Source organism: Pollachius pollachius (genome assembly GCF_949987615.1).
Source record: "Pollachius pollachius genome assembly, chromosome: 2".
Classification (NCBI taxonomy): domain Eukaryota; kingdom Metazoa; phylum Chordata; class Actinopteri; order Gadiformes; family Gadidae; genus Pollachius; species Pollachius pollachius.
This window is the reverse complement of record NC_136935.1, coordinates 50,132,261-50,146,509: the sequence shown is the minus strand read 5'-3', so window position 1 is coordinate 50,146,509 and position 14,249 is coordinate 50,132,261. Positions and strand designations below refer to the sequence as shown.

Sequence of the window (14,249 nt, the reverse complement as noted above, 5' to 3'; positions counted from 1 at the left end):
AGACAGAGAGACAGACAGACAGATAGATAGATAGATAGATAGATAGATAGATAGATAGATAGATGAATTGACAGACAGATATGACAAACATGTAGACATACATACATATATAAGTACACACATATGTATCTACATACACACATACATATGTACATGCATGCATACATAAAGACAGATAGACAGATGACTGTTCATTTCCACTTTATTTGTCATATATTGGTCACACATCTATGCACCAAACAAAACATTTCCAACATGGAACTGTATTGGACAGTGATTATCATAATGAACTCAACACAACACACACACACACACACACACGCACGCATGCATGCGCACACACACACACACACACACACACACACACACACACACACACACACACACACACACACACACACACACACACACACACACACACACACACAGGTGTGCGCACACACACACACATTTACACTCTCTCTGGGACACATTCATACGCATATGTAATATCAAAAATTAAATACACATTTGTATAAAATAAACTGGCTAGGAACAGACAGGTAATATGAAGTCCTATTAAGGCATGCAGTGACCTTATAAAAAATAGAAATTTGTTTTTCTTCTGTACAAACGTATGTTGACACATATAAATATAGAGATGTAAAAAAGAGTGTGTTCTTAAATTACAAAGGGTCAATTGTACAATCACATTCCACGTTACAAAAATGATGGACGGGTCACGATATCAAGGGAGCGGCTTTTAGTTGTTTTTTCACAGACCGGTCAGTAACTTTACAATTAAAACGCAAAAGAAAGACGTCACGATTGTACAATTAGTTCTTGGAGGAGGGGGGAGGGGGAAGGGGAAGGGGGAGGGGGGAGGGGGTCTATGAGTGTAAACAATACAAAATGACAAAACCTCAAGTCTCTGTATGAGTCTTTTCATGTCAATGTACAGTAAAACGTCCTTTTCATCAACCACATCAGAGCATCCACAAGATTCATCTCTCCCTCTCCTTCCCTCCCTCCCTCCCTCCCTCCCTCTCTCCCTGTCTCTCTCTCTCTCTCTCTCTCTCTCTCTCTCTCTCTCTCTCTCTCTCTCTCTCCTCGCTCTCTCTCCCCCCCCTCTCTCTCTCTCTCTCTCCCTCTCTCTCTCTCTCTCTCTCTCTCTCTCTCTCTCCCTCTCTCTTCCTCGCTCTCTCTCTCTCTCTTTCTCCCTCGCTCTCTCTCTCTCCCTCCTCCCTCTCTCTCTCTTTCTCTCTCTCTCCCTCTCTCTCTCTCCCTCCTCTCTCTCTCTCTCCCTGTCTCTCTCTCTCTCTCTCTCTCTCTCTCTCTCTCTCTCTCTCCTCCCTCTCTCCCTCTCGCTTGCTCCGTCTCTCGGCCCTTGAGTCTATAGCACTAAGTGGTGGTAGCGGGACGGTGTTCATGTGTTCACACGGAGCGCGGCTCAGTCGCCACCCCCCCCCCCCCATGAAGAAGAAGAAGTGACCTCGCCTCCGGCTCCGAGCGGCGGCGAACATTCACAGGCCTCAAGTCAAGTCAGTGTCCCCAGGGGAACGGTTCTCCGAAAGAACCAGCTGTTCCTTCAGGAGCCCTGGCGAACGTCCTGCAGCAGCTTGTTGATCTCGTTGACCAGCTCGCTGGCGTCCATGCCGCCGCCGCCGCCGCCGCCGCCGCCGCCGCCGCCGCCGCCGCCGCCGCCGCCGCCCTCGCGGGGCCCGTCCGCCGCGGCGACGCGCTTAGCAACCCCGGGGTTGCTCTGCTGGAAGACCCCGTCGAACTCGTCCTCCTCGTAGTTCTCCGGGATCTCCTCCATCGCCGGCAGCCATTTTAGGTGCGAGGGCTGTCCGTTGTTGGGGGCGTTGTTGTTGTTGGAGGAGGGCGAGGAGGAGGAGGGGCAGGTGGAGGACGGCGGGGGCAAACAGGGGGCGGCCGCGTGGTTACCGTTGCCGGGGTTCGTCAGGTAGTGGGCGTTGGCCGCCCAGGACGCCACCCCGGGGGGGTAGACAGGAACCTTCCCGCCCGGCAACAGGCCCTTGCGGTTCTCCTGGGGCATGGCGTTGCTGTTGCCGTGGTTACCGCCGCTGCTCCCGCAGGCCGTGCCTCGCTCCAAGGTGCACGAGGAGGTGACGGGCGGCATCCCGGGGGCGGGGCCGACGGCGGCGCCGGCGGAGGAGGAGGAGGGCGGGGCCATGGCGAGGGGCTCGCCGCAGTCGCTGTAGGCGTTGTTCCCGTTGGGGGGCAGCAGGCGCTGGAACACGTGGTTCATCTCCGTCAGCAGGGAACCGCCCCCTCCCGGCGCCGTCGCCCCGCACGCATCACTCCCTGCCCCGCCCATGGCCACGCCCCCGGCCACGCCCGGCGAGACCTCCTCCTCGCTGCCCGACTCCTTGCCGAAGGTGGAGAAGCTCTTGCGGCGCTCGGAGTCCAGGGAGGCCTGGTCGTCGTCGGCAACCTGCTGCTGGTGGTGGAGGAGGTGGTGCTGATGCTGGTGGTGGAGGAGGTGGGGCTGGGGCTGAGCCTGAGACTCCTCCCCCGGGATGTACATGTTGTTGCGGTAGTCGGAGGACGCCGGGGACGACAGAGGGGGCATCCAGCACTGGTCTGAGTGGCCCAGGACACGACACTCATCGGTGCACAGTCTCATAGCTGGGGGGAGAGAGAGGGAGAGAGAGGGGGGGTGGGAGAGAGAGAGAGAGAGAGAGAGAGAGAGAGAGAGAGAGAGAGGTTAGGATAAGGTCGCTTGCTGCCCTGTAAATGATTAGTTTTTGTTCAAACGAAAGGGAAGGAAGTCTTTGTTGTTCATGTGTTTTGTTGTGTTTGGCGGCGTAGCGATTTTTCTGTTTTTTCTTTTTTTAATACCCAATAACAAAAAAAAAGACAATTAGCTCGGGGAGGTGTTGCTGATTATCTTCCGAGGGTTACACACGTCAGCAGTTAAAGCGGGGGTTTATATAGTGTGACAGATTGCAATCTTCCGGCAAGGACAAATGAGAAGGGAGTCACCCAGGGTGTTGTTGTCGTGTTTCAGCAAGCGTGACACGCCTGTGACCTTTAGTGTCTATTCAGCAATGAACTCGTCACCATACAATACATATATTCTGTTTTTAATGTTTACATTATACATATATACATACACTACCGTTCAAAAGTTTTGGGTCACCCAACTCACTTTTATTCAACAGTTTTCAGCAGTGCTAACATAATTGCACAAGGGTTTTCTAATCATCAATGAGCCTTTCAACACGATTAGCTCAACAATGTACCATTAGAACACAGGAGGACACACTATGTAGATATTCCATTAAAAATCGTCCGTTTCCAGCTAGAATAGTCATTCACTACATTAACAATTTCTAGACTGTATTTTTGATTAATTTACTGTTATCTTCATTGAAAAAAACATTGCTTTTCTTTAAGAAATAATGACATTTCTAAGTGACCCCAAACTTTTGTGTATATATTCTTCACACAATATAAAACGACAGTGTAGATGTTTGAAGTACTTTGCTGCCTGGCGTCTATTGTTTTTTAAAACAGGATCATTCCTCGTTTAAAGTATGATTGCCTCCACCATTTTGGATGGAGATCTATGCATACATATCTGCCAAATCAGGGATGAGGGGGAAACCAGATTCCCTAACGAGGAAACTCTTTAAGCACCAGTTCAGTGGGTGGGCCGTGTTAACCACATTTCACAGAACGCACAAATGAAAGAAAGGACTTAATAGTTTGGCCCATATTCCTCTCCCCCACCCCACAACACAGCACAACACAACGCAACACAACACAACTCTAGCCAAGGGAGGATTTGTTTGTTGAGGTGCTGCTTAAACACGCCTCGAAGGGATAGCTGATCTAAATGAGAAGATCAAAATGAATTCAAACTATTGAGGAGCTAACTGGGATAATCCCCCCTGTTGGCACATTAGACTATTTTTTATCCCCTCCGCCCCTCAGTCTTTTTATAGTGCAGCAAATGATGAAGAGGGGAAGGGAGGGAGGGAGGGAGGGAGGAAGGGAGGGAGGAAGGCTGGGTAATGGAGGAGGGGAGGGTGTTTATATTATCACTGAATCGACTGCCTCCTATTATGAAGTGTACAATAAGATGTCACATGAAATAATACAGGGATAATGAGGACTAGGTAGAGATGAGTGAATAGAGAGGAGCACATGGGGTTGGGATGAGACAATGCATGAAGGAGAGGCAGTCGAATAGAGAGAGAGAGGATGAGTGAGCGAGAGTGGGAGAGAGAGAGAGAGAGAGCGAGAGAGAGAAAGAGGAGGATGAGAGAGGAGGGAGAGACAAGAAGCAAGGAGAGAAAGAGGGAGAGAGGCAGTAAAAGATAGAGAGAGAGTTAGGGGCTTGCCACAGAGGCAGGCTCTGGGTCATAGAAACAGAGAATAAGGGGGAGGTATAGAGTGAGAGAGATGTGGAGAGCAATGGAGGGGGAGAGAGATGGAGAGGGATAGAGAGAGAGGGAGAGAGAGAGAGGGAGAGAGGGAGAGAGAGAGGGAGAGAGAGAGAGAGACAGTGAGGGAGAGAGGCATCATTCTAAAAGCAATTACTGTGAATTCTCCTCAGTTGAGACATGAAAGCGCACCACTGTCAATCACTGGGAGGAAAAAAAAAGGGGAAAGAAAAGAGAAAAAAAAAGAAGGGAGGAAGAAAACAGCATCCTGAGACGCACGCGGCTGAGTGGCAGGCGACTCATCTCCGCTCCAGGGAAGACTTTTCAGACGCATCTCTATCTTAGGGGCAGATAACACACACACACACACACACACACACACACACACACACACACACACACACACACACACACACACACACACACACACACACACACACACATACACGCACACATACACATACATACATACACACACAAACACACACATACGTCCACACATGCACAGTCATACACGCCCACATGCATATACATTCACAAACACAGACACATAGGCTTGCACACATGCCCACACCTACACACACATGCACACACATACACACACACAAACTCACACACGCACACAAATGCATACACACACACACACACGCACGCATAAACACACACCCACACAAACACATAGGCTTGCACACATGCCCACACCTACACACACACACACACACACACACACACACACACACACACACACACACACACACACACACACACACACACACACACACACACATACACGCACACACACACACACACACACACACACACACACACACACACACACACACACACACACACACACACACACACACAAACACACACACAAACAAAGCCCGCACACAAGGTAACCTCTTCTGGTGCGATAACGAGCGTGGAAATGAGGGCTGTGTAGAAGAATGGTGCTGAGCACAATGGTGGCTGTGTTAGTGACAGGCCGCATAGAAAAGGTGTGGAGCGAGAGACTGACTGTGGGCAGACACGTCCGCTGGCTGGGAGCTTTGTGCAGGTAGCCGCGATGATGATGGAGGGGCGCCACATTGGGTTGGCTGGAGCCAAGTTAAAGAGCCTCTCTCTGGGGTTTGTCCAGGCCAGTGATTCGCATGACAGACGTTTGGTAAAACTGGATTTTTTTCGTGAGGTAGAGTGAATCAGTGTCTGGAAAGTTTTGTGTTTCAGGCGGTTCGGGGTAGAGGAAATCAATGCTGGGTGTATCGCAAGTCTTGGCTTTCTAATAACTTGTGTTGTCAGGGAGGCTCGGGAGCTTGCTTTTGGTTTCTGTGAAATGTAACCAGAAACCTCAGTGTTCTCCATGTGGAGGCGAATGATTGGCTCCGGCCAACAGAGGGCGCTAGAGTGAATTTGCCTATAGTCGATTAACATCAACTATGTCATATGGTGGATCCATAGAACCCAAAACCCCACCTTTGACCCATATGTTAAACCACACAAAGATATATTCTCAGCAAAGATTATATCACAATAATTCCAGCATCAAAATTGGACCGGTATCTCACATCGCATCGTGAGGACCTTGCTCTTTCCCACGCTAGATATTTAAGCCAAGACATTGATTTACCTGAAATAACTCCTGGTTCCACATTTCCATAGGTTATTAAATACTAAGTGTAATATGCAGAAACACAAGAACAAATGTTGCATCTGAATGCTGAAGTGTCAGTCTCAATTTCAGTTCGTTCTCTTTGGCGACACCGTTAGCTATAAGCGGTAATTGATCCATGAGGTATGAGCTGTGTCGTCCATCAATACCCAGTTGTTCACAATAATAATACAACTAACTCAAGAACTTTCCTCAGGGAGGTCATTGGCTCCCACTCGGCTCTAGATGTAGGCTGAACAGACCTGTGTTTACATACGGCAGCATGCAGCTCAGGCGGTACAGCGGGTTGGCTGGTAACCGGAAGGTTGCTAGTTTGACACCGGCTCGAGACTGTCGAGGTGTCCCTGAGCAAGGCACCTCACCCTAACTGCTCCTGACGAGCTGGCTGTCCCCTTGCATGGTTGACACCGCCGTGAGTGTGTGTATGAATGGGTGAATGTTAGGCAATATTGTAAAGCGCTTTGAGTGGCAAATGGCAAGAAAAGCACTATATAAATGCAGTCCATTTACTTATTTACATGAAAACCTTCAAGATCCCAACTTTTAACTTGGCAGTTTCACATACATCTACACCCCTGTACATAAGAAGCGTTTGTTGTTCAGTGCAGGGCAGCTTACCTGGGTGGAGCCTGTGGTGCATCTCAAGGTGCAGCAGGTCAGAGAAGCCCTCCCCCAGTATCAGCCTGTCCACAGGGGACTCGCGGCCCATGTCATAGTCGCTGTCCCCGGCCTCGCTGTCCCCACGACCACTGTCCTTCAGGCTGAACTTGTCCATGTCCTGTAGTGCATATCTGGAGGGGAGAGAGAGTTAGAGATTCGTTACAGTGAGCAAACGTAGTATTGGTTCTGGATGGATTTTACCCTCTGGTTGTTTAGTCCGTGGTTTGTATACGAGCCGAATGCGGGCGATGTAAAGATTTCTGTAATTCCGTGAGGGAATCCAATTTGGCTGAGGATATTTATGATTGCTGTCAGGGTTTATAGATTGGTGAAGGCGAGCCATTTTGAAACCGGGGAGGGAACACAAATGTATGGGAAAAAGAAAATCTATCGTGGGTGAGTACTTAGGGCTGTTTTGTGAATCCATCTCATCTCAAGGTAAGCCCACGCGCGCCGCAGGTAGACTCGATCAATAAACATAGGAGAACCGCCAGTAGGGCTGTCAGGAGGCCCTGTCTGCTGCCATGTGTTTATCAACGTGATAAAGTAATGAGGGAACAGCGAGTAGTGATGGATGCCACCTTGAGAAGTGCTTATCAGCATGTTGTGTACTTCTTAGGCACCAGGAGCATGGATTGAAACTTCTAGTTTCGGATTCCTAGACAAATGAGCCGCACGCTCTCAGAGTGATACTGGGTATGGTAACGAGGGAGATGAATGCATTCACACGGTCGTCTAGAACAATGATTTCCACAGGGTTAAATCAAAAGTTGAGTTTCACGACAGGTTTTGTTGAGAAATGAGGTACACAATGATAAACAAGGGGTTCAAAGTAAATTTGAAGGGATAAAAAAAAAATCTAGTTTTTTGCGGGGGAGATTTTCTTTTTGGGGGGGAGGTGGGCGGGTTGGAAATTACCTGTAGCTGCGGGAGTATTTGTTGCCACGGAAACTGGGTCTGGGCTGGTACTGGCCCTGATGGAGCATGGACAGAAGCTGTGAGACTTGCTATATCCAAAATAAAATAAAATAAAAAAAATAAAATAAAAAAACACAAAAGGGGGATGAATAAGAGATGGGAAAGAAAAAGACAAAAAGACACATGAAAAAATGAACAAAGTAATGGATAAGCAAGCACAAAATGGATGATGGGGGTGGCAACTGGAAATGAACGAGACAAAATGGATGATATTAAAACAAAGGAAGGGAGGAGGGGGTGTCTAGAGGAATTTGAGGACGTATGACTGAGGGGTGATGATGATTATGATGGGAGTAATGGTGACAGGGTGTAAACAAGGTAAAGACACATATAATGATCCACAGTATTAATGAGAATCAGTTAGCACCGCAGGATGACTCGGATTTGGGCACTGTCAGATAGGTAATTAGCACATTTGCCAGACAGTAATGGGAGTATCTGAAGTCAAAAAATGATGCGTGTGTTTGTGTGTGTTTGTCCGTAAATGTCAGTGTGGGTGTAGCTATGAGTGTGTGTAGGTGTGTCTCATTATGTGTGTGTGTGTTTGTGTGTGTTTATGTGTGTGTGCGTTCATCTGTCTATGATTGTGTGTGGGTTTGTGTGCGTGCATGCTTGTGTGTGTGTCTGTATTATAAGTGTGTTTGTGTGTGTCTGCGTGCACGTGTGTGTGTGTCTGTGCGTGTGTGTGTGTGTGTGTCTGTGTGTGTGTGTGTGTGTGTGTGTGTGTGTGTGTGTGCACGTTTTAGCTTCACAGATAAAGGTAAACATACCTCCACTGGGGGCGTGGTGTGGGTCAGCTCCAACGCAAAGCTCTCCGGGATGTGATTGGACGAGATCGTCACCAGGCTGTTCAGCGATTGCCTGCTGTGGTGACTCTGCCTGCTTCCCATTGGCGCTCGGTCCAAAGGGGGCGTGGTCAGAGGCGAGCGATGGTGCGCCCGGATGGGCAGGGTGCCGTTGACGGTGGGCACCAGGGTGATGTCCCCCTTGTGGATCTGCCGCGAGGGCTTCTTGGGATGGTGCTGGTGGTTCGACTCGGCCACGCGGCAGTTGTACGAGTTCCTCGTCTCCTTCTTCTCCCGGCTGCAGCGGGCGGCGAACGCCACCATGATGACCAGCAGCAGCGCGCAGATGGCGCCCAGCGAGATGATGATGATGAGCGAGGCGTCGAAGGAGGACTCCCCCGGGTCCATCACCTGCACGTGGTTCTCCATGTTCTCGTACAGCGTGATCCTCAGCACCGCCTTGGCGCTCAGGCTCTCGCTGCCCTGGTCTCGAACCAGCACCGCCAGCTCCACCCTCTCACGGGGGAAGCCCTCCAGGCTGGCGTTGGCGTGCACCTCGCACGTGCGCGGGTCCATGATGAAGAAGCCCTCGTCGTTGCCCCCGGCGATGGAGCAGATGAGCTCGGCGTTGACCCCCGTGTCGCGGTCGGTGACCCTCAGGGCGGTGACCAGGTGGCCCGCCTCGGTGAACTTTGACACGGGCACGTCGGCGGTGAAGTTCCACAGCTGCGGGACCACGATGGCGGGCGGGTTGTCGTTCTCGTCCAGGATGTTGAGGGACACGGTGGCGTTGCTGGAGAGCGCCGGGGAGCCCGCGTCCTTGGCCTGCACCACGAAGGCGATGTGGCTGACGTCCTCGCGGTCGAAGGTGCGCAGGGCGTAGATGGCGCCGTTGGACGGGTCGATGGTGACGTAGGTGGAGATGGAGCTGCCGTGGATGGAGTTCTCCACGATGGAGTAGCTCACCTGGCCGTTGGCGTTGAGGTCGGGGTCGGTGGCCACCAGCGAGTAGAGGTACGCCCCGGGCGCGTTGTTCTCCGACTTGAAGATCTCGTAGCGGCCCTTCTCGAAGCGCGGCGGGTTGTCGTTCTCGTCGGTGACGTGCACCGTGAAGTGCTTGATGGTGGACAGGCTGGGGGTGCCCCTGTCCTCCGCCACCACCGTCAGGCTGAACTCGGACCTCTTCTCGCGGTCCAGGGACACGTTGGTGAGGATCAGGTAGTTGTTCTCGTAGGTCTTCTGCAGTTTGAAGTAGCCCTGGCCGTGCAGCTTGCACACCACCTCCCCGTTTAGCCCCGAGTCCATGTCCTCCACGCGCACCAGAGCCACGAAGGTATCCAAGGGGGAGGCCTCGGATATATAAGCCGCGTCCTCCTTCCCCTGGGAGGACATGAGGTTGATGCTGATGTCTGGCTTGTTGTCGTTCACGTCTCCCACCTTGACCAGGATCTTGCAGTGGGCGGGCATGGAGTTCGGCCCCATGTCTTGCGCTTGCACGTCGATGTCATACGAGCTCGCGGTCTCATAGTCCACGCGTCTGATAAGGGTCATGTGACCGCTGTCTGGGTTGATTTTGAACGTGTCTAATATTTTACCAGACACGTGACTGCTGAAGGAGTACACTATCTTGCCGTTGGTCCCCTCGTCCGCATCGGTGGCGTTAAGGTTGATCAGCAGTGTGCCAACAGGTGCGTTTTCGGGTAAGTTAATGATGTATGACGACTTGTCAAAAATAGGGCTGTTATCATTGGAGTCCGTGACACTGATTCTGAGGAGGGTCGAACCTGTTCTTGCGGGAACGCCCTTATCAGACGCGGTGTACTGGAGTTCGTAACCCGCCCGCACCTCCCGATCCAGTTCCTTCAGCACCACCAACTCCGCGTATTTGGCGCCGTCGGTCCTGGATTGGATGTCGATCTTGAAGAAATTGTTTGGTTCCAACGCGTAACTGTACAGGGAGTTTTCCCCAACGTCCGGGTCGGTGGCGCTGTCCAGGGGAATGCGCGCTCCCACCGCCGCGCTCTCGGAGATCTCGATGGGGATGATGGAGCGGGCGAACTGGGGCGTGTTGTCGTTGATATCCAACACCTCCACCTCGACGTGGAAGAGCTGCAGGTGCTCGGTTGGGAGGGTCAGCACGTCGAATTGGATTGAACAGTTTAGGTTCTTTTCGCATAGTTTCTCGCGGTCAATTTTGCTCTTGATGCTGATCTCTCCGTCCGCCTCGCGCACCGCCAGCAGAGACATGCTCCCTCGCTGCATCGCCCTGAAACGTAGAGACACCGTGTTGGGAAGTTTGGCCAAAACATCGGCAACGTCGTCTTTCAAACGGGCGATCACTGTGCCCGCCTTTTGTTCTTCATAGATCTGGTATTTCAGCGTCTTGCCGCTCGCGAGTGACGCGATGGCCAAAAGCGCTATAACTTTCCACATCGTACCACAAAGTCCTTCCATTTTTTTCCTAAAAATAATGTTTTCACCAGCAGCAAAAAAATAATGAAACAAAAACAGCTCTGCCTATGAGAGGTCCAATTTTCAAACGAGCATCAATTCCTCTGGAAACTTGGAAAATGCCGTGCGCTCCGATTTGGAGATCGCATTTCCTTTTTACGCGGATCGAGAGAAAATACGCATAAAACGGGATCGCTTTAAATCATGCCGTTTCTATCTGCTTCTCTAGTTTCCATTTGAAGAAATGTCCTCTATTTCTGCATGCACTTCTTCTCACAAATCTGCTCAACAATTCTGTGGCGTACAGCCCCGATGCTGTTGAGACTGAGCTCCGATCTCTGCGCTCTGCTCACTGAACTCACTGGGTTGGCTCAGTGCTCGCGGAGCGTTCACTTTCTCCTCCTACTCTCTCTCTCGCTCGCTCTCGGTGGCTCTCACCCTCTCTCTATCTTCTCACTCCCCACCCTCCCCCTCACTCTATAGCCCTCCCTCTATCGCTGTGTGTGTGTGTGTGTGTGTGTGTGTGTGTGTGTGTGTGTGTGTGTGTGTGTGTCTCTCTCTCTCTCTATCTCTCTCTCTCGCTCTTGTTGAGGAGGTCCCTTGGCACGCTGGCTCCCCAAAAATAACCCGCCTCAAACAAACCAGCCGTATCACCCCCTCTCTTATTTCTTCTCTACGCGTACAGGCGCACAAAACGCTTCCCATAAAAACACAGGACGCTCGGCCACTCAGAGACCCGCTAGACTCGGGGGGGGGGGGGGAGAGAGAGAGAGAGAGAGAGAGAGAGAGAGAGAGAGAGAGAGAGAGAGAGAGTGGGTTTTAAAAAACTGCACCCTTTGGGTCTCACTCTCGCTACTTGTGGTCGGGGAACAAATGATGATGCGCAATAGACAGGGTCGACGACAAAACTCCGGACAAACTTCGCGGCCAAACACGGTCGTAGATGTTTCCAAAGACGCATCATACCTAAAGCAGTCTACTGCACCCACCAAGTATCGAGAATCTGGTTGCTGTTGCGTCCTGTTCTTCTGTTCGTACCAGAAATCCAGAAGACAAAAACCAGCCTGTTTATTAATAGATCAAATGCATGTACGGTCAACCCTTATCATTTGGGTTTCATGCTTTATCCCCAAGAGAGTGACCTGATCCCCCCAACTTAGGCGGGACTGCAGTGGTATAGCGTTTACTTGTCACCCAATCTCCTTTGTCAAGGGTTTTGCGTCATATTTTCTCACACATATGCATCTGCCTCCTAATCTGTTGCCGGCTACTTACGTGCGTAAAGCGGGTAAGCTGCGCGGCGAATCGCCGTGAAAGAAAGCGGCTATGATGAATGCTTTTAAAGAGTTGGTCACGCCGTAGAACAGCCTCTGTCCTCCGGCACCGTGTTGTTGAACATCACTCACAGCCTGGACGTTGAGTCCATCATAGTTTACACATCCATGCACAACTCGAGTTATTTCTGAGCCGGAACACACACACACACACACACGCACACGCGCACACGCACACGCACATGCACAGGCACGCATACGCACGGGCACACAAAAAACACTGCCAGGCATTCACACACGCACACACACAAACAAACACGCACGCACCCACACACACACACACACACACACACACACACGCAGGCATTCACATACAGGCACGCATTCACGTGCGCAAACACAAACGCACAAAAAACAAAATCAGGCATTCACAAACGCACGTACACGCGCACGCAAACTAACACACACAAACACTCGCATCATTCATACACGGACATAAACACACACACACAGACACACACAAACACACACGCACACATACACACACGCATTCACACACGCGCAAGCACACACGTACACAAACGCATACAAAACACACGCAGGCATTCACACACAAAACAAAATATCAATGTAGGCTAGATGCACATAATTTTAAGTTATACTATTTGTATGCATGTATCAGCACACATTCCAAGATGCCACATGCTTCGAAAGGAGGAATAAACAAATCACTTCATATTATTTGGTATTGTTTACCAAAAAAGCTAATTAACTTATCCTACAAAAGGGACTTTTCCATTCTCCCTGAAGGCAGCACATCTGCACAAAACTTTTGTTCGTTTTGGTTGCGTTCATTTACCATAATACCCGATTAGATATTCCAAACGTGCAGCGGCATCTAGCAGAAGTTGTCCTTTGACCGCTGGAACCCCAAGTAGCTGGAGAGTTACAGGCTGCCTACCCACCAGGAACCATTCAGGAGCACATCACCCGTTGGGGAGAAAAGCGGGTTTGTTGTTCATTCACGTTTTGCTCATTTTTCTCCCCCATAATCTGCTTTAAACAAGTTGGATACGGACGCGCGGTCTTTCCATAGCGCTAAACTCTCAACAATACGGTAATGCAATTACTCCCGCGGCCCCCGAAAGGCTAATCACATTTAGAGAACAAAGTCAGCCCAGCAATTTATGGAAAATAGAGCCAAAGAAAGAGACGGAATGGCGGGTGTGTGTGTAGGGGGGAATCTGTTAAACACTGCGAGGGAATAAAACAATTAATGTTCCGAGGGGAGGGTATGTGTGTGTGTGTGTGTGTGTGTGTGTGTGTGTGTGTGTGTGTGTGTGTGTGTGTGTGTGTGTGTGTGTGTGTGTGTGTGTGTGTGTGGAGAGGGGGGGGTATAAAAGCAGATGGGGGTCTTAATACATTTAGGCACGCTACTATCGGGAGATGGAGCAAAATAAATAAGCTTATTCCTCTCACTCAACGTCCAGAGCTTCACAATGGATCTGATGATGCACACAAAAAAAAACACCCGGGTCACGTGATGGAGAAGCAGGTGCGAACTAAGTGGATGAGCCTCTGTTTTCATTTATTTATTTATTCGTTCCATCTATTCTTAAAACATAAGTCTGGGTCTACTGATCCATTTCAACGCAGTGATGTGCATGACGCCGGTATGAATTATCTCACCAGATACGACACCAGATCCATTGTTAGGCGCACCGCATCGCGGTGCGCCTAACAATGGATCTGCTGGCGGAACTCGTGTTGGATCTGATTCTGGAGTTTACAAGCCCGCACGCCTTGTAGCCGTAAAGACGCGCAAGTGAAGTAAACTTCCGCCGATGACGTTCACGTGGGCTCTCCTCCTCCCTCGCGGGGCGCAGCAGGTGGAGCAGCCGAGCCGTGCGCCTCCTGCGCCCCGCAGCGCGTCCCGGTGGGGTGCGCCTCCTCCGCCTTCTGCGCTACCCCTGGGTCCGGATTAGTCCAGCGGAATGCGCGCCTCTGCACTTTTGTGTTGTGTGCGGCTTTGCGT

General features: G+C 50.7%; 1 protein-coding gene across 1 annotated transcript; it reads right to left on the bottom strand.

The window, feature by feature from the left end:
- Nucleotides 1-1,567: 1,567 nt before the first annotated feature.
- On the bottom strand, nt 1,568-10,943 carry pcdh18a (protocadherin 18a; the record flags this gene model as incomplete). The annotated part of the gene is made up of 4 exons (XM_079731043.1): nt 1,568-2,631; nt 6,685-6,857; nt 7,645-7,733; nt 8,475-10,943. The coding sequence occupies 4 exons, from the start codon at nt 10,941-10,943 to the stop codon at nt 1,568-1,570; spliced, it is 3,795 nt and encodes a 1,264-aa protein (XP_079587169.1).
- Nucleotides 10,944-14,249: the final 3,306 nt, after the last annotated feature.